The sequence below is a fragment of the Acipenser ruthenus genome, chromosome 8 (genome assembly GCF_902713425.1).
Source record: "Acipenser ruthenus chromosome 8, fAciRut3.2 maternal haplotype, whole genome shotgun sequence".
Lineage (NCBI taxonomy): Eukaryota > Metazoa > Chordata > Actinopteri > Acipenseriformes > Acipenseridae > Acipenser > Acipenser ruthenus.
The window spans coordinates 59,874,892-59,894,139 of NC_081196.1; the positions used below are offsets into that span (position 1 = coordinate 59,874,892).

Sequence of the window (19,248 nt, forward strand, 5' to 3'; positions counted from 1 at the left end):
ATGTGTATATGGACATCTTGCACAAAAGCTTATTTTTTATGTACACTAAATATGCAAAATAAACTCGATTATTTCTAGCTCAAGTGGACAAAGTCTGGGGAGGTGTTTCTTCCATCTTGGTTGATGATACTTAACCTTGTGTGATTGAGAAAATGACTTACACACAGAGCTGCTGTGTAGACAGACTATCAAGAAAGCAAGACCTTGGCTTTTAGGACTTTCACCGCTCTAAGTTCAGAAGGTCTACTATCTGGAACGGTAATGTCCACGACTACACATCTGTCTGGGTAATAATCTTCCCTGCCTGGAGGGCAGCACAAAAACAGCATCTGCTGAGGGGAACGGATGTCAGCAGTCTGTTAATGGTGCTTGATGTACATCAGCTTACGTTTTCTGAACATAGAAAACAATGCGTCCAACCCAAGCAGCCTTGACTGTTACGAGCACATTTCTAATAAATTGCCAGGGCAGTACATACATACACTGGTGTGTGAACAAAGTCATACGTTTTATTTAGAACAGCACAAGATCTGCTGCACGAATTCGGCCACAAATATGCAGAAAGGTCTGTCAGCAACATCTGTCACAGATTTCTGATTGTGCCGTGAGCTTAATGAAGCAATGCCTTCATGACTAAAACTGCACAACACATGCTTTGAGTTATATGAGCCAATATCAACAACCTGCAAGCAGTCAAAGACACAATGCATTCCAGAACACAGCGTATGTATTTTTTTGTTATGCTCAATGGCTTGTCAAAGTACAACCTGGACCATATAAACAATATGTTTGCCCTGGCTTGGCCTTGAGTAACACATGGTGGTCTATTATTATCATTTCACTGTAGATCTTGCACTGCAAAGTTAGTGACTAAACTTTTCAGTTTTAATTAGATAATTACGTACAGTAATTAAATGTACAAAACACACTTACTAATAAGCCCTGCTTAGGAATTCCAAATCAGAATTGTAAAAAAAAATGTGGCTCAATTTTAGATCAATACGTTTGTTGCTAGACAACTTCCATGCTATCCTGCTGCTGCCATTAACAAAGCCTCCCTCCTGACTGGAGGAAGCTCCTTGTCATGTGACTCAGCCGGCCCCTCAGGCAGGTTAATGAGCTGCTTCTCTTCCAATACAAGAAACCAAGACGAGGATCAGCCACTGCCATTCTGAATGGGGAGGTCACAAACAAATGCATTTTCAATAATCAATTACTGCCTCCTTCCTCATCAGGGCAAAGTAAAGGAACGACATTTACCCTAAACTGCCTTTCCTCTCTGGGTGTTACTAACGAGTACGAAGGTTATGAATGTAGACACAATACAGAATGACACGTCAAAGGGCCCAGATGGACAAACATTGTTAGTGTGTTTATAGCAGCCGTGCTTGGTTGTATTTCAGCAAACGTCATCAAAATGAACACAGTCTTTTGTGTGCACACACCACCTACATGGAAACCTTTTTTTCCATGTCATGTGGTCCATGTGACATCAACAACACAAAGGAAACACCTCCTCAGAAGTTTGGTGACTGTCCAATACAATGTTCCACCAGCAGACTATAACCTTCCAATGATGTAGCTCATAGCAGCAAGTCGTGCTGGACAGTTTACAGTCAAAGCCTCTTAATTTGTCACAAGAGTAAACACAGCAATCCTGCACTGCTTCCAGCAGAGAATTGTGCTATGATTGGATTTGTCTTTTGATAGAAAAGTGCCAGGGAACAGTGAAATAACAACACAGACGTACATGGTACACCTCATCATAAAGGGTCAAACAACTCAATTTTTTATTTTTCAGCTTTATCACCAACACATAATTAACAGGGCTCTGTACTTCCCCTGAAAATGTAATGAAGCGACAGGGCCAACATGAAGGGTAATAAACGTTGGTTTGCTATGGAAATTAAAATTGAAATTATATTTGATTGCTTGTCCTCATGTTCCCTACTTATCAAGATAATGACTGTTTACAAAGCCTGACTCAGAGCTCTGACACTGTGTTTTTATTGTATTTAGCGATGTTAATAAAGAGGGTCAATAAATTACCCCTAGTGGAAAACACAAGCCAGTAATACAGAGTTAAAGGGCTCTCTGATGTAAATCATTAAAAAAAGATCAACAAACATGCAGGGCTGCCATTATTAATTGCTACTACTAATGTATTTACAGCAAAAGCTCCAAGATCCAAAGGGCTAGCAGGCATTAACTTGTTGAAATATACCATCTGTATGTATATAGGTCAGTACGTTGAGATCTCACACTGGCCTATTAGGAGTCAGCTTACACACTGTTGTAAGAGATTCATTGCACATTATATTAGTGTAGGCTATACATATAAGCTAACCTGAAATTTGCATCGTTTCCATCAGTTTTGTGATTGCATCCTTTGGAGGCCCGTCCCTGACATACCTTGTTACTGAGTGTTATTGCTGCATGGGGACTGACCTTTGGGGTAGAGTTCTTTCAGAGGCACATCTCCAGCGGGTACAGCACGGATGAGTTGGTTGGCTCCGAGCAGACTGACACAGTTGGTCTGTTTCACAGCCCCACTCTGGCGGCCCTCGGTGAAGATGGTCTTGGCGGAGCTGCTCCCAGCAAGGGGAGACGTCCTCTTCCAGCTGTACACCTCGTTTGGAGACTGCAGGGCACCAGGGCACAAGATGTGAGAGCAGCAACAAATCCACTGACATTCCATTTTAATGGAACACAATGAAAAACACTCATTGTGTTGAAGATACCGGGAGGAATACTGCAATATGTTTATAATCAGCAAGACATACACAGTCCAGATAGTTTTCTTTAGTTCCTATAACCTGTGTGGGCACCTGATATGTGACCAAACTGACTACTGTAGTTTAATATAATTAGACTCCTTCTCATCCATTCTAGATTCAATATGTTTGCTTTCCAGTGGTACATTTTACACTGTGGCTTGCCTCATTGTTCTCACAAATAACAGTTTATATTAATGCTCTTTGAAAACACATATCACTCATATGTTCAAAGTTGAATTTCTGGTCCAAGCAACATGACCTCATATTCAATAAATAATGGATAACCTGCAATTCACTGTGCTTTGTTTTATCTGAGTCTGAGATGGTGAGTCAAAAATTGAAAAACATTTAGCTGATTTCACACGAAATTACCCCAGAGAAATGTATGGAGACAAAAGACATAATGATGTTTATTTTACAGTCACAATCAGCTTCTTCATCAAGCTAATGATCATCCAAAGGGTTACTCATGCTAGAGTCAGTCTAAAATACTATTAAAACCTGTTGCTCGGTTTCTATTGTTTAAATTCCACTTTGTTAACACGAGATAGGAAAGCAATATTTTACTCAGGCAAGTGTAATATAAGTACTGCTGTGAGACACAGATCACCATGGAGACTGGAATAAGGACCCGATAGCCCAAGTCTGCTGGTATTGAGGACAGAGATGATTCTACCCACACAGCCCACTGAAACACCAGAAGGAACAGTTAGAAAGAAAACAAACCCCATTCAATCTTCTTTAGCCTTCTAGAATAGTAGAGGCATTGGAAGCTTCTGACTAAATGCCAAATAAATCAAACTGGATGTCAGTTACAGCAAAAGCGGGTTTTTTTCCCACATATGTAGGGAAGTCACACTAACTCACTGCAGCTTATGTCCCAGTAAATACCATTTTATCTGGCAAAGCAGGGTATTATAATTCCTTCTAATCTCACTGGTGGCTGTCATAAAAGATAAACGTTGCGTGGCACACAAGATGCTCTCCTAGTTCATTTTAAGAGGCGTGCGGTGGCACATATTTTTCTTTTACATTTCAAAGTCAGAGAGGACTTTGATCTTGTAGCATTTCTGTTTGCGTCTTGGCAGCTGGGACTGCATGTCTTAAATATTGCATGCAAGAATCATGCCCTGATTCCTCCATGGGTTTAGGCTTTGGAGCACACAAGCAGCTTTGTAAACATGTTCTGTGAAGAGCTGGAGTAAGCAATCTATTTATATACAGCCGTGCTCAGAGGTTTTCACACCCTGTGGTTTCAGATGCCCAGATGTAATGTTTTTGCAATGAAATACAAACAGGTTATAGTTAACCTACACTGGCTGGCCACTTTATTAGGACATGCATTTCATGTTGCATTGAAATACATCACAGCCCTGGCACGGTGTGGCATTGACTCCACAAGATGTTAATCTAGTCAGTCATAAATATTTCAGACTTGACAAGCCCCTCTAACAGTCTTTAACTTTTGTCTGTCAATAAAACTAAATTGACTGACTTACCACATACATGTGTCTGTGTGTTCTACTTACCATTAGATCTGGAAAGCCTATTACAATGGCTGCATAGTTGTTTTCGTCAGCAAGAACCCTGTTAGGAGACACAATCTTCTGCCCAAGCGCTGCCCCCAGGTTTTCTGCAGGTAACTGATCTCTGGACACTTCATATGGGACTGTGAGCTCCACACCTGGGCAAGGTCACAACAGCAATGTATTCCCCTTATCATTGGGACTATGATTTAGACACACAGTGTTAACATTTAGACTGCTGCTGTTGTATACAACATTCAGGGGTTGGACGAACATTGTGAAACACCTGTGTTATGTCCTGGCTGCCGACAATGACCCTTCTGTCATGCTGACAGTGTTTTGGCAGGTGTTATTTTGTCCAAACACTGGATTTATTAGTATACATAAAACAGCATGTGTACAACATGCCTCTATTTGTTTTAGCATAAAGCAGTTCATTAAACTCCAGTAACACACATACCAGCATGTGCTTTATAAAACCTCACTTTGCTTGCCCTAGATACGTAGGATATTTTTGGGTTGGATATTTTTCCTTGTCTGGAATAATACTGAAGACATCCAGTTCATTCTATTGAAGTTGATGTTTTTCTGGGTCAGGTAGCTCTATTTTCCAACTAGTAAATGCAAGTATTACGCAGGTCTTATTGAGATTCTGTTATATGTGGTATGTGGTCTTATGGTATACAGCAGATATTTTTATATAGTTATTCCATCAAAAAATGAAATACTGTATATATAAAGTTTGGCAAGCTATAGCATAACATGAGTTGAGCCTAAATTTCTTACTTTGCTTATTCAACTATTACATCATTGCAAGCTTTCTGTAAACAGCATCACCAGTGACTGTAAACATTTAAAGGAGCTTTCAATTTTATCTGAAGTAACAAAATAAAAGGTGAGCCGAAAGAAGACATGAAATGCATTAGCGGCACACGCTTACACCGCTTATGAAGCGAACTCACTGGAAAAACAAACTGCGGGCATTTAACACAACAAGATGCTCATGCTTCTCTTCGGTTTCACTGTGTGACGACAGTTTTTCACAAGAGGAGTCTTATAATGGAGTAAAACTATACCATTAATATAGGAGCAAAGTGCATGGGTGAAATGGTCTGCTTCTTTTTGACTGTACTGTAAACATAGACTTATTATGATGTCCATAACAGACCGGTATTTTCATTCTCATTCAGGCAAAGTAAGAATCACACTTCTTTATTTTACAAAAAACAGGCTTGTCTCATAACAAAAACACATATTTCAACATCATTAAATGTACTAGGCGGCAGCCCCATTTATTTCAAAATCAATTATTATATATACATATTCTTTGCACGGTGTATATTTTTTTGCTAGCTTTCTGGAGAATTAATTTGAGGAGACTTTACTCCAACATATTTAATAAATAAAAAAGCAAGTAAATACTACTACTACTACTAATAACAGCACCTCCATCTTGCAATCCAGAATGCACTTGGCGTCATTCCACTCCTCTCCTCTGAAAACTCCCTGTACTCATTCCTGGAATGAGCTCAAAACATGGTTTTGTGATGCCTGAGGGGCAGCTGTTATATATAGAAATATTTCTGTAGTTTTTTGGTTTAGCCTTTTGGCTTATGTTACAGTTTTCCAAGTAGTTCATACTTTAAAGTGACAATGTCCCAGACTGAAGCACTAGAATATATATAGTGAGGACATGTGCTTGTGTATTTGTACATTGTAAAGGAAGCACAAACTGTATAGGGTTGGCATTTTCAATATGGGGGTAATGGGTCTTTTAAATATGCAATAAAGAATGTGGAACAACACAATTAAACCACATGAGGAACAACACAATTATGTACACAGCAGCTGCTAAACACCCTCTATTGCCTAAAATTGCCTGACAAGACTCAATAGACACAGTCTGGTTTAAAAAGTATGAAATAATAATTCCCCCAGTCAAAGATGATTAAGCATTAAAAGCTCTGCCTTTTTATTTTATTTTATTTCCCCTTGGCTCATGCAAAGCTGTGCTGCCGCTGGCTCCAGTTTGGATAATACTGCTTTGCTTGCACCAGGTGGCTGTACACCACAGAGAAATAACATGATGCCAAAAATACAAAGCTAAAAAACTCATGCAGGGTGTTTGTCAGCTATTGTCAAGCCTACTGGAGAAACCTTTTCACATAGTACTCAAGCAGCCATTACAATGCAACCCTAATGGATACAACAGTAGCTGCAGCATTTAAAAAGCTTTCTTGGCTCACTCACGTACAGTACAGTATCTGCTTTAAGTAAGCCAAATGGGGAAAACATGGCTGTTATGTCTTTTGTATGTGTGGCATTGGATTGATTGCGGTATTACTGTTTCTAGTTAAATCTGGTATAATCTGGCTAAAATGCTCCCCAATGAGCGATGGTACAGTTGAGATGAGCCTGGCATATACTTCAGGTGGCTCCACTCTGTGGCTTCGCTCTGCAATCTCCACCTCAGAGGGGATGATAACGCTACTTAGTCAGCCCCAACATCCTCAGAACAGACAGATCAATTGAGTGCTTCCATTTGAAAACCCTGGTTACTGCCAAGCGGAACAGTGGAAAGCACTCAGGTCTATGATTTTGTGAGATCTTTCATACCTGATGTTGTTCCGAAACCAGTGCTGATGGGATCCTCTGTGATTGTATGAAGTTGGCAGATCCCGGTGTCCTCTGCTCCCATGTGCATCGGCTTAGTGAGCAGGAACTTTCTAGTAAGGAAAGGAGGGGTGGAGGGGAGGGGGAGGGGGGGGTTACTTTTTATTTCACAAACGAGAGCATCCCTATCTGACTGTATTCTCTTTTCATGCTATACAATCAGAAATAAAGTATTACCAGGGTCAGTACCATGCAAAAACAGGCTTAAGTCCACAAAATACAAAAAAGAAACTCATAAAAAATAACCACGCTCTACAGTATGTGGACTCACTTTTTGTAGCAATGTTTAATGCCATTCTTTATTACTTGTATATGCTAACCTAACAATGTTACAGTAGTCCAAGACAACCCAGGTCTTCTTAACCTCTGCAAAAGATGGTGTGTCAAATTTATCACACCATAGATCTTGTGAGGCTGAAACCGCTATATAAAAAAAATAATAACACTGTTTTTTTTTAATCCTTTTACACAGACTTTATATAGCAGGGTTTTATTTACAGTTGTGTTCTTCAAACAGCTTTTTAACATATTCCTGTCTTTTCAAAACTGAGTGCTGAGAATCAGAATGGGAAATGTTGTCAAAGCCCCGAGATCACCAATCAACATGGGAGGAAAGACAGACAGAAAATACCCTCCCAGGATATTTCGCCTCCTGCACGATAATGTCAACCTACTGGTTGGTTTTGCTTTCCACGAGCAGCCAGCGGTCTTCAGCCACCAGGAAGACGGACTTGAGGTTGATTGGCAGGGAGATAGTGTGCGCTCTGCCTTCTAACACATCCAGCACATCGAGGTGGTTCCTGACAAACACAACAAGACCCATTCTTATACAGTGAGCCTGCTTAGTGCCTCTGCAAGAGGAAGTGAGGAGCATTCAAAGTTGTAGCAATACTGTACTCTTACTGATTCTCTTTGTAGAAGACAAGCCAGTTCTTCTGTGAAAACTCTCGGCACATTTTGAAAGCACCCTGTTTGAAAGAAAGAAACCAGAGCTGTTCAGTCACAGAGCCAGCATCATACAGTAGCTTTGCACACTAGAGTACATATGGATGAGCACAAGAAGCACCCGCCAGCTTTCACATTTTATTATCAATGTTTAACCACGACTTTGAGGCTGTCAGATTTACCCATTATTGTGCAATGAGAGTTATGCAAGAGGGTTATATTGTAAGAGAGACCCTTCCATACAAGTGGATAAGATAAACTGGAACAGGTCCAGCGAATTCAAAATGAGACGGCAGCTATCCAGCCCTCTCTACTCTCTCACCTGGTCTTGCTTGTTGCTCCACCAGGACGATGGGTTCTTAGGGGTCTCCTGACCCTCCGGAGACAGGATGATTCGGCGCACAGCTCCGCTCATCACATCCAAGTGCAAGACAGCATTGCTCTGGAACAGCAAACAAAAACACAAACTTTCATTAGGAACTTTCCTAAGAGAAGTAAACTGCTGAGAAACAATGGAAACAAAAGAAGGGAAGAGAGATTTAAAACATGACATACGTTGCATTTGTCTTATTTTGTAAAAAATAAATTAAGTTAATAAATGAAATATATCTAAAACACATTTGCTGATCACTAAAATTCATTTTTCAAAACAAACTATGGATATGAAAATATTCCAGAATACATAAAATACAACAGAACATATTACATGTTTTCCTCAACTGTAAAGTGAACAGCTTCGTGGTCTGGCGACTGCGTAATATGGCTTGAAGTTAGATGAACCCATCTGTCCGCACCATGGAGGGTTAGATCCATATCTTACCCTAAAATGTGATTATGAACAGCTGTCTTTAACATAGATAAATACAGTCAGTCCTGCACGTTAAACCCTTCCTACATATAGACCACCTGTTTCCACAGACCATGGTTTAATGTAAAATGAAAGGCAGAGATAAGCAGTGACCTTTAAGACCCTTCATATAATTACAGTAACATGTTTGTTGTGTATAGGGTTCATGAATGGTGAGCGACAATAGCAATTGTGGTGCCACAAGAGATTTCCCTCACAGCACAAGTCAATCCTGGTCTAAGCACCACCTGCTGCTCAATCAGAGACTGAATCATTTTGGCTATTGTCCACTTGGGACTGGGGTGAGAGCACTGAAATGTTTTCTCTGAGGACCAGAGGTGGATCCAGGCATCTAGACGTGAATGGTACTAGAAGCTCAAAAATGAATTCCCTGTGCCATGTATTGCCTTAATGGTAGGTGAAGTAATGCCAGGCTATGAACACATTGGCCCCTGAAGAAGACTATGCCTTTCTACTGCCACACAGACACATAGCAAGTTGAAAATTGTGTTAAAACGGACGGCAAAAGCCTTCCGTGGAAATGACATTGGTCTGGGCAAATAATTCCTGCTGCATCTGGAATAGAAACTGTCCTAAAAGAGAAAGAGGGCTGATCACCACAGTTATTCTTGTTCTAAGCCAACGCTATAATCTTCAACTACCACAGATGAAATTTGAGGCCTGCCTGTTTTTGGCTTAAAGATATAGTGAAACCTGCATTAAGCTACTCTTCAAGTTATTATTTATCTACCAAATGTTAAGTTTACTTTTACAAGAAATGTGAAACAGCCCACCCCTTTTGCTGGTAATGGCTTCCTTATGCCCTGAATGATAGATGGTGCACGCTGTCTGTGTTTATTAATAGAAAGTTTGCGTCACTCTTGAATAAACCCTGGGTAGTTTTGACAAGTCTTTCGGGATGAGAGCCTCTGCATTCCGGTTCTGTTTGTTTGTACTTGACTGGGAGAAGGGCAACCCTTGGATGACCTCGTCCTGATGTCTGGAATTCCATGCCTTGGACAGATGTAATAAGTCAATTTACTTTTTTTTTCTTTTCTTTTCTTAAAGTGGTATTTTTAGAAACTGTAAAGTTTCATTTTCCTAAACACTGCGGTCTTATCTAATTTGTAGCAGCTGGTATTCCGACAGCTCTTTCAACTTTATTTTATTTTTCAGTGCCTTATTAGGCAAAGTGCAAAGTGATATGAAACAGATACTGTAAATGTCTTCTTTTCTTCATATTAGCGTTTGTAAGCTAAATATTGCCAATGTCAACTTTGCTTCAAAGTGGAGGATAATGCCACTGCTTTGTTACTCAAGCAGTGAAACAACTGTGCTAAAGGAAAAGAGAGAATCTGCCAAGTGGAATAAAAGTGTAAAAACTATTGTCTTTAATATTACACAAATGTAAGAAGCCATTGACCCACTTCTATTGACCCACTGATCTGTCACCATCTCCCTCTTTATCAATCAATCAATCAATAAATCATAGTGGACCACCATCACAAAGCTCTTCTATTTCCCAATTTAACATCTGGAGTTTGCTAAACCCAAGACACTTTACACAGCTTACACAGCAGTAATCCTAACTTTAACCTTAACAGATATTACATGAATACATGGAGAATTTCAGGTCAGCTGAGATCAGAATGGAAGGCAGAAAGCAGTTTACTGTATACAGGATACTGGCAAGCTGTGATAACATAGGACAGGTCATGATGAGAAGGAAAGAACTAAAGTAGCTATTTCCCATATTAATTCTGTTCACAAAGGTTTGTTATTAGCTTGGCTGTTATAAATTCAAAACACCCATTTAGTTTTCATACCTGCTCCTCATGCAACACAACTTGGCCCTGAAGGGGGCTCCCAAGAGCCGCCACTGTTACGAACGGTTGCCAGACACCACTGATAGTCCTGGGGAAGACATCATATAGGTCCATACACTGCACAGTGTCTCCGCTCACATGCATAGCGTACAAGGAGACTGGGTTGCAGGTAGCCACATAAATAGTGTCTGTTCAAAGAAAATACAATGGGTTGGTTGATCTACTGAAAATTAATTTATACACATCACAATTGCCATTTTAGTTGTTTTTTATTTGTCATTTCACTGTTTCCCTTACTATCAATGGAGACTGTTATCATTCTGAGTCGTCCTGGGTTCTGTTGCTCTAATGCTGAGGTATTATAAGCTCAAAGCCAGGTTACAGCAGATTTACATGTAAATAAAATTATAATTACTCACTGTTAGAGCAGCATATCAGAATGATAGAAAGCACCACCCAAAGTGATGGAAATGGAAAAAAGCAACTCAATGACAATGGAAGCTACTTACATAGGGAACAAAATGGAATGACGCAGAATGAACGCCTGGTTTCACATAAGATCAAGCCAGTAAAGAACTGCCGCAGTGTAATCGTGAGGGACCCTGGCGCTGGTTCTCGAGGGCCGGTTTACCTGTGGCTGTGGTTACGTCACAGACAATATTCACTTCGTTCATGGGGATCTGCCAGTGTGCCTGCTCTTCAGTGAAGCTCAGGGCTCGTGCCTCGTGTCGTTCCAATGGGTATCCCTGGACTCTTAAAAACATGGGACCCTGTTGGAGAAACAAAGAAATAGGAGAAAAACAAGTTCACTAAAACATAACACACCAGCGGCAATGTCAAATAATTAAATGTTTTCACATTTTACACATAAGATGTAATACGTGACATGTTTATGTTCATTAACAGGAACATTAAAAACACAGAAGTCAGGATAGAGCAGTTAGCAGAACTTGTAAATAAAGTGCAGGCAATGCAGTACAACCTTGACATCTGTCTGGCGAGTCTCAGTGGGGCACAGCAGTTTGCGGCGTGGGTTTCCCGACTGGTTTGTCGTCCAATAGCCAGTGAGTCTGCACTCGGGCAACGGCAACCTGCCAAACAGTCACATCTTCACAAATTCACCAAATCACATCTGTCTGTCCAGAATTTAAATCAGCTTATATGTTGCTGAAGTTATGTACTGCAGCTAATTGCTTGGCTTCCTCTTCCAGTAATCACTGAGTCTTACAGTACAGTACACATGAAGCGTTGTAGTAATTGAGTTGTACTACCTTATCGAGTGTGACACTTGAAGCATTAACCCCTTTTACCCTGGATCCTCCAGTGGTTGTGGAGGGAGTTATATCCAGGATATAGCTCTATATGAAGTTCTAACACAATCTTTATTAAAGGGGACCAATCAGATTGGTTTTGTATTGCAAGGCTGCTACACTGTTGTAAAATTCCCCTAAATTAACACAGCATTACACGCTTTACAGTAAACTCAGTTAGTTATAGGTGGATGCATCACTTTATGACAGCTCTCTATAAATGCTTACATAAACTCTGCTTGACGTATCTTAATAGCACTGTGTGATGGGGTGCTAGCTCGCCCCTATAAATTTGTGTTTGTTATTGTTGTTATTTTTACTGTTTTCATTATGTTTTTTGTGATTCTTGTTTTGGTTTGGATCAGCAGGAAGGGGGTTAAGTTCCTCCCTGTGAAAATACATGTGAGAATGTGGCTGGAGCCTTAAGTGCTTAATTGTTAATTATTAGTTAATTGGGCTCCAGCCACAGAGTATAAAGGGCAGGTGAAACCCTTTGTGTAGAGGTGTTTTTTTCTGTTTGGGAGTGCTGGGTTTTGGGGAGTTTTGTGTTTGGAAGGAGGGAGTGTTTTGTTTGAAAAGCCTTGGAACCTGACCATTTATTTTGTAAGTTGTCACGTGTATTATTTGTATTTGAACCTTTTTGTTGGCCCTTGTGCCTATTTATTTGATTATTTTTTGTTTAATAAAGATCATTATTTTGCCCCTTTCACTGTCTCTGAGCCTCAAACCTCTATCATCCTGCCACACACTGCTTCAAATGTTTAGCAGATATTGCTGTTTGTCAGAAAGACAGTAACTAAAACTGGCTCTGATCCTGTTCAAACTTGGAGGTGGAGTGAGTTACTCGATCGGATGTACTCCTGGTGAAATACCTTAGGTCAACATCCAACATTCTATCATTTAAAAGTAAACTGCAGGAGTACTACAATGATTGGTATAAACGTGCTTGATAAAACTGATGGGTAACAGTTTAACAGTTTATGAGACAGGGTCTGTTTTCTTTGTTGTGCTGGATGTTATTTGTAATTGTAGCTGGATGGAAGCTGGGCATGAACCTGTAACGCTGCGCACCGCCAGTGAGCGTCTTAACCACAGTGCAAAAGAGCCGGGCTCATCTGCATTCGTGGTTTTAGAGTTTTTAACCTCATCTCATCACGCAGACAGAATCCGTAGCAGCAGGGTATCACACAACACTGCCTGTTAGCGATACGTAATCGTATTATAATGTGAACTCTGTTGCCCTGGGAACTCAGTGATACTTTGGTCTTAATCTATTATACTAGTATCTTATGTCATTTTCAGTCTGACACACTGCAGCTATATAATTCGTTTTCCGTTACTAGATTTTCTGTAACTTGGTGCTCAGAGTTAAGTGCATCACTAAAACATGATAAAAACAGCTAAAACAGTCTGAGGGCAGCTATTTTAAGATCTAACACAATCTACTGCAAGATCTAACAAAATCTACTGGGTTCATCAGTAAAACAGGTCCTCAAGACTGACCAAGCCCTCTCTTTTAAGCTGCTCTCCAGAGATGCACAGCAAAGTGGAGAGTTGTTTCATCCTCTGTTTATTCATGGTCAGCACACAGCTCCTTGGAATAAATGTGAATCTGTTTTCAAAAAGCAATTCAAACTGTTTGTCCCTAGCGCTTTACACCCAAAAGGGGACTCGTTTTCGGAGCTAAGCTTGTTACCTGTGCTTTAAAGAAAGCAATGTTGCATATACTGGATTTCTATGTACTGTAAATAATGACTCAAATCAAATCCTTTCAATTACAAAAAAAAAAAAGAAGAGATGTCAAAAGACCAAAAGACTGTCGTCAGTATGGATAAGCCATTAGAAGCATTTTCTCAAAACAAAAGGGGAAATTTGTTAGATTTAACTTCCAATATTTGCTCCAGGCATCAACACTTCCCATGGATTCACTCTATCCTCCTAATAGCAGGATTTTAGGGCTTTCTGTACAGAGCTGCCAGTCTACCACACAGACCCTCTGCATTGTACTGGCCAGCAGCAGGGAGCTTACTTTCCTCAGCAAGTGCCTGCTGCCTTCCATGATCTATAACAGTATTTGTATATTAAATTAGTTTCACTCTCCATATGCTATTTATAAACAAGCATTCTGTATATTCAACCCCTCTCTGGCACAGCATTTCTGATTTCTCAGCAGTCTGCCAGCTCTGCTGTGATTTGCTTTGTGCCTCTTTCAGGACAGAAGTAAGTCTACAGTATCTTTGCCCAACTACTGTGTAACTGGACTTGCTATAAATAGAAAATCAAATTGTGTGTTTTGTTAAGTGTAAAATGCTTATACTGTGAGATTTTAAATGTGTGGTTTGTGTGAAATAAACCCCTTTTGTTTAGCTAGGAAAATACTTGTTTCTTCCCCTGCTATTAAGATAAAGTGAATGTGCCAACATTCCTGCATATCCCAAAATGGCCATATTTCAATTGAATGGCCTGCCAAATTTCATGGTCATAAAGAAAAACACAAGACTAAAGAAACAAATATTTTCCTTTATTTAAAAAATTTACAGTATATGCAAAGTTAATACACCTCTAAACATGAAAGGGGCTCCATCCTTTCCATTAAAAATACAATACAGGTGAAAACAAATTGAACTGCTCATCTGGGGTTTGTATGTCACAGCTGTAGAAGTACAGTTAAAAGGTGAACTAGCTAAACTACATTGTTTCAGTTGGTTATTACTGTGCAATTTGTTCAATTTGTGGACAGTGTCTCATGGTAGTATTGTGATTTTTTTATCGAGTGCATCAGAAGGCAAATGCATTAAATGAAATATATATATTCAATAGAGCAAAAATGAAAACTGTACACCTGTGTACTGGTAATAAAATCATTTAAGAATATCTAAAGAAAACAGGGCTGCAAAGTAATCAAGAAACATAAGTGATGGCAAACTAAAACCTTTCATTTAAAAAAAACGATACAAAAAAACACCTTTCAAGACTTTAAGATCTTGGTTCATTTTGTTTACAGGTCTTGGCCCACTTGACTAGCCTCTCCCTCCCCATGTGTTGCTATCCTGGTGACGCCAGAGAGACCAGTATGAGGAAGGGTTTCATTTAGCTAAAATACCGAATTAATCTCAGTCAAACAGCAGAGGCCCCCAGGACAGAGCAGTGTGGGTTTACAAAAAGGAAGTGCATGCATAGGTACTTGCCCTGTATACCAGCTACTGCTACACACCCCCTAGACTGATGAAGTAACAATGACAAATGTTAATCAAGCTTCAATCTTTAACGTAACCGCCAAGGATACTGTCCATTTCAAGTTCAAATTAAAACGTGTAAATTCTGATAAATATTATTTACTTGCCCCAATTTAAACAGAATCAGTCAAGAACCACCTTTCCCAGTTTATGGCATATTGTGTGTTTAAAGATATGCATTGTACCACACCATTATTTCAAAAGGCTTGGATTAAAAAAAAAGCAATTGGTCCCCCATTTCTAACCAATTTGAATCCCTAATTTGAAAATTGCTTTACTGCTGCAACCCACTTAGAAGGTCCTCCATTCCCACTATCAAACCAATCATGGCTCTCCCTTCCCACTATCAAGCCAATCACCTCTTTTCACCTGCGTTAAGCTAACTATCCCAAAGCCATTTTGCTCCCTAACTCATGGAAGCGCATGCGGGTCCCGAGCCAAGATCAACTCGGCACAAACCAATGAGCTCCTGCCTGCATGACTCACCCTGCAATCCACGCGGTTGAGCTTTTACTAGGTGAGCCCCCCCCGCGCCCCCCGCTATCAATCCTTTTGAAACAATAGCACTGTATCTGACATGATGTTTAAACACATACAATACACCAGAGATGGCGAAGGAATAAGCCCCATGTGAAGTGTGTAAGGTAACTTGTAATGGAATTAGCAGCAGTGTGTACAGTATGTAAATGATAACTGTTAGTGTCAAAGTGTCCAATAGCCTTACTCCTTGGCCAGATGCACACTGGTTGGCTTGGCCCCGATAGGGATTCCGTGTTTGTGCAGGGCGCTGGTGAGAATCTCACGCATTTCCTTGTTGTAGGAATCAAAGTCAAACACATTCCGCACCACGTTTGCAAGCCCTTCGTCTGGAAATGTCTATAAAAAAAAGAAGATACAGGCCTATTAGTTTGTGGGTGTGTAGTTTGTACCTGATGCAGCAAGCAACCCTGACAACATTTTTTTTATTATTTCTTTGAAACGAAAGCCCCAGTGTCCAGTTTCAGTTTCTTTACTTTGTATTGAGGATTCATACATAAAGATATGACCTGCCGATTTTCTAGCCCAGCACTGGAGAGGATTTGTCCTGCAATTGCACGAATTGCATGATTTGTAAAGTCCCACTTCCACACTTATTTTGCCCATCATCTAAGCAAGGATGTTTGGGAGTTCAAACATCAATCAAGTCTGTGTGCAAGGATGGGTTTTAAATAAAAACAGATGGGTGCTTTAAGCAATCAGAAAAAAAAGTTCTAGGTCTATAAAAGTGCAGTATTTCTTACAATGTTTTACATAGTACACAATTCACCCATATTTAGTTGTGTTGTTTTAAAATATATATTTTTTGTTTTTTCATGAAACAAAATGGTGAGACATTTCATTCAGTTTCTTGATATTTTCGTCTCTGATATATTCCCATTCGGAGGACTTGTTGCCCACACCTTTAAAATGACTGTTGTTACCAGTGGCCTAATAGTAAGACATAGTGGTGATTTGTGTAATGTAGTTCCAGGTACTGCTGGAGTAGAACAGATTATATATTTTACGTTGTTAACGTTAACGTTAAACTGAATCTTTAACAACAGGAGCTCCGAAATGTGAGGTGGAGACCTGCGCAACCCTGGTAAAATTAGGATAACTATGAAGTGTTAAACTGTGGAGATGCAGGGTGTGAAATTCAGGGAGGTGAAGAGGAGACCAGCGTTCATTTCTAGGATGTCACTGTATTTACAACGGAGCTGCAGTCACTGTCAACACACCAAACACTCCGCTATAGCTTTCTGTTTACTTTTTTAATTAAAGCACATTGATACTGCTTGTTTAAAACACACAAATTAGGCTTTTTCTTTATACTAGCGGGAGGTCTGGTAAATAATGACCTGAAATGCTTCATCTTGATTTGCTGATGCTGTGTCCAATGTTTGATTAGATTTATAATACCTTATTTCTTAGATTAAAACATGACCTACTTTAAAAATTGAGACCATATGACTAATTTTGTTAAAGGAGGTCGCTTATATTAATTGACAAGTTCTATGATATTCTTAGATGACCTATAAAATCTGCCTGTATATGTTTTACCATCTCCAATTCCATAACGCTGCTCATCTTCCCTTCTCTTCATGCTAGAACAGTGGATAACGCTTAATGTTTCATTCGAGCCATTTCTCTTTAATGTTAAAAATCAACTGCTGTGTTTCCCCCAGGCAGCCCTATAAGATGGTAGACAAACAGAACCCATAACGACACGGCCCTTGTTTGTTACAATCAGCTGGAGCATCCACTGCATTCTAGTGGTTGCCAAGGTAACTTCTTATCCCCCTCACAGGTATGTAATCCTGTTCGAAGGTGATAAGAGTGGAGGCAGGTGTACGTAGGACATACATTACATCTGGAAACCCACTTCTCCAACTGTGAGGACCCTTGCTAGAAATACTATTAGGCATACACAGGCACTGTTAAGAGCATCTGATTCTGGGGATGTATGGGAGTGTCTGTCTGTCTGTACATTTGTCCATCTGTTTTACACATAACTGGAAAACTACTTAGTAAATTCATACTAACAATGAATTTGATTACCTAATGGCACATACCACTTATCCAGTGTTCATTAAGCTATTCACTGGTATTTCTTAATCTACACATTTCTGTACAAACTGTTAATTTATGCCATGATCATCCCCTTTTTCATCATGGTGATTACTCTGATTTTTAATTTATAGATGTGTCAGGAAATGCATGCTGAGGAAATAATAAGAATAAAAAATAACAATAAAAGGTCGTCCAAAGCCTAAATTGGACCTTCTTCAACAGGGAGGACCAAAATAAAAATTGCCTTTTTAATTGCTTGTAGAACGAAAAAACAAAATGGTTGCCTGCGAGTATTCGCGGTTTGGTTTTTCAACTTCATCTTCCCAGTGGATTTCTGTGGGCTACAGTGATATAAAAAATATTTTTCATTCTACAAATGACATCACTCAATGTTCATCAATCAAGTAAGTCCACAATGTTTTAATTATAGTCTGTTGCTTGCCTTATGTATGACATTTCTTATTAAATTACGAAGTATCTTTTGAAACGTGCAATGTTTTACTGCCGATAATAAATAAATAATAATATATACACCATTTTGTCAAGACTGACATCCACTGTCCTTGGAAATAAACCCTAGAAATCAATTATCTCTCATTGACCGCTAAAACAGATGAATACAGAGCTAGACAAGCTATATTAGTACATTAGGTTCTTGTCTATTGATCTGTTGCTGGGCTGGTTCTTCCCCTGTCTAATTGCTGTTTAATGTTTTGACTCCAGGATACTGCTGTGCACAATCAATAATGAAGTTTGGTTTCAGCAGCTCAGTGCCTGTGACCTTTTATGTCTGTCTTGATTTCACGCTACCAAGCTATGCGCTAAAACAGCTTATCCTTTTAACCAAATACAATGTATTAACCTAGATTACTAAATCTAGGGCCACAGTAATGATCATTTTAACATCATGTAATCAAAGAAACTACAAAATGATATCACACAAGTATACCCAAAGCCAAAACAGTAGTACAGCATTTCATGTTAGATTTTGAAATGTCACTTTTTTTTTTGTCAGTTTTTCGTTAAGTATATGGAAAACTACAAAACGGTATGCAATTCAATATGTTAACATAACATTATTCAACAGGTTTCATTCGATTTGGCCATAGTTGTACATAAACATATACTTATTAAACCGCTTACCAAAGACTCTGTTACTCTTGGCCCTGAACAGCCAGGCACAGAAAGAACATGACATCTTAGAATTGGCACTGAGATCTGAAGTCCTGTCTTGTATTTCACGAAACCCAAGTTCAATTTCAGCTTTAATGAGTTCTCTAATGAATTCAACACTATCACACCGCTCCATCTCTGAGCATCTACTGCTGTCTGGCTATGAAGCAGCTCAATAGAACCGCAGCAATGAGCTTTCACTGGGATTACACCAGGGGCAACATCAATGCTCTCGGCACACCGCAAAAAGAAAACTATTTTTATTACAGTATTAAAATAGACACCTATACTTTTACCATGCAATGCCAGGGGTATATTTTAAAGATAGAATGATAAAGATAGGTTG

General features: G+C 39.5%; 1 protein-coding gene across 1 annotated transcript in view; it reads right to left on the reverse strand.

The window, feature by feature from the left end:
• LOC117407220 (von Willebrand factor A domain-containing protein 8-like) overlaps positions 1-19,248 on the reverse strand; it is a 109,593-nt gene that overhangs the window by 32,321 nt on the left and 58,024 nt on the right. The window contains exons 26-35 of the mRNA XM_059029384.1: positions 15,865-16,016; positions 11,577-11,685; positions 11,226-11,364; positions 10,595-10,782; positions 8,244-8,363; positions 7,880-7,944; positions 7,651-7,776; positions 6,920-7,029; positions 4,307-4,461; positions 2,449-2,641 (exon numbers count right to left, since the gene is read on the reverse strand). Of these exons, the coding sequence (XP_058885367.1) occupies positions 2,449-2,641; positions 4,307-4,461; positions 6,920-7,029; positions 7,651-7,776; positions 7,880-7,944; positions 8,244-8,363; positions 10,595-10,782; positions 11,226-11,364; positions 11,577-11,685; positions 15,865-16,016 (1,357 nt within the window). The remainder of the gene's footprint in view (positions 1-2,448; positions 2,642-4,306; positions 4,462-6,919; positions 7,030-7,650; positions 7,777-7,879; positions 7,945-8,243; positions 8,364-10,594; positions 10,783-11,225; positions 11,365-11,576; positions 11,686-15,864; positions 16,017-19,248) is intronic.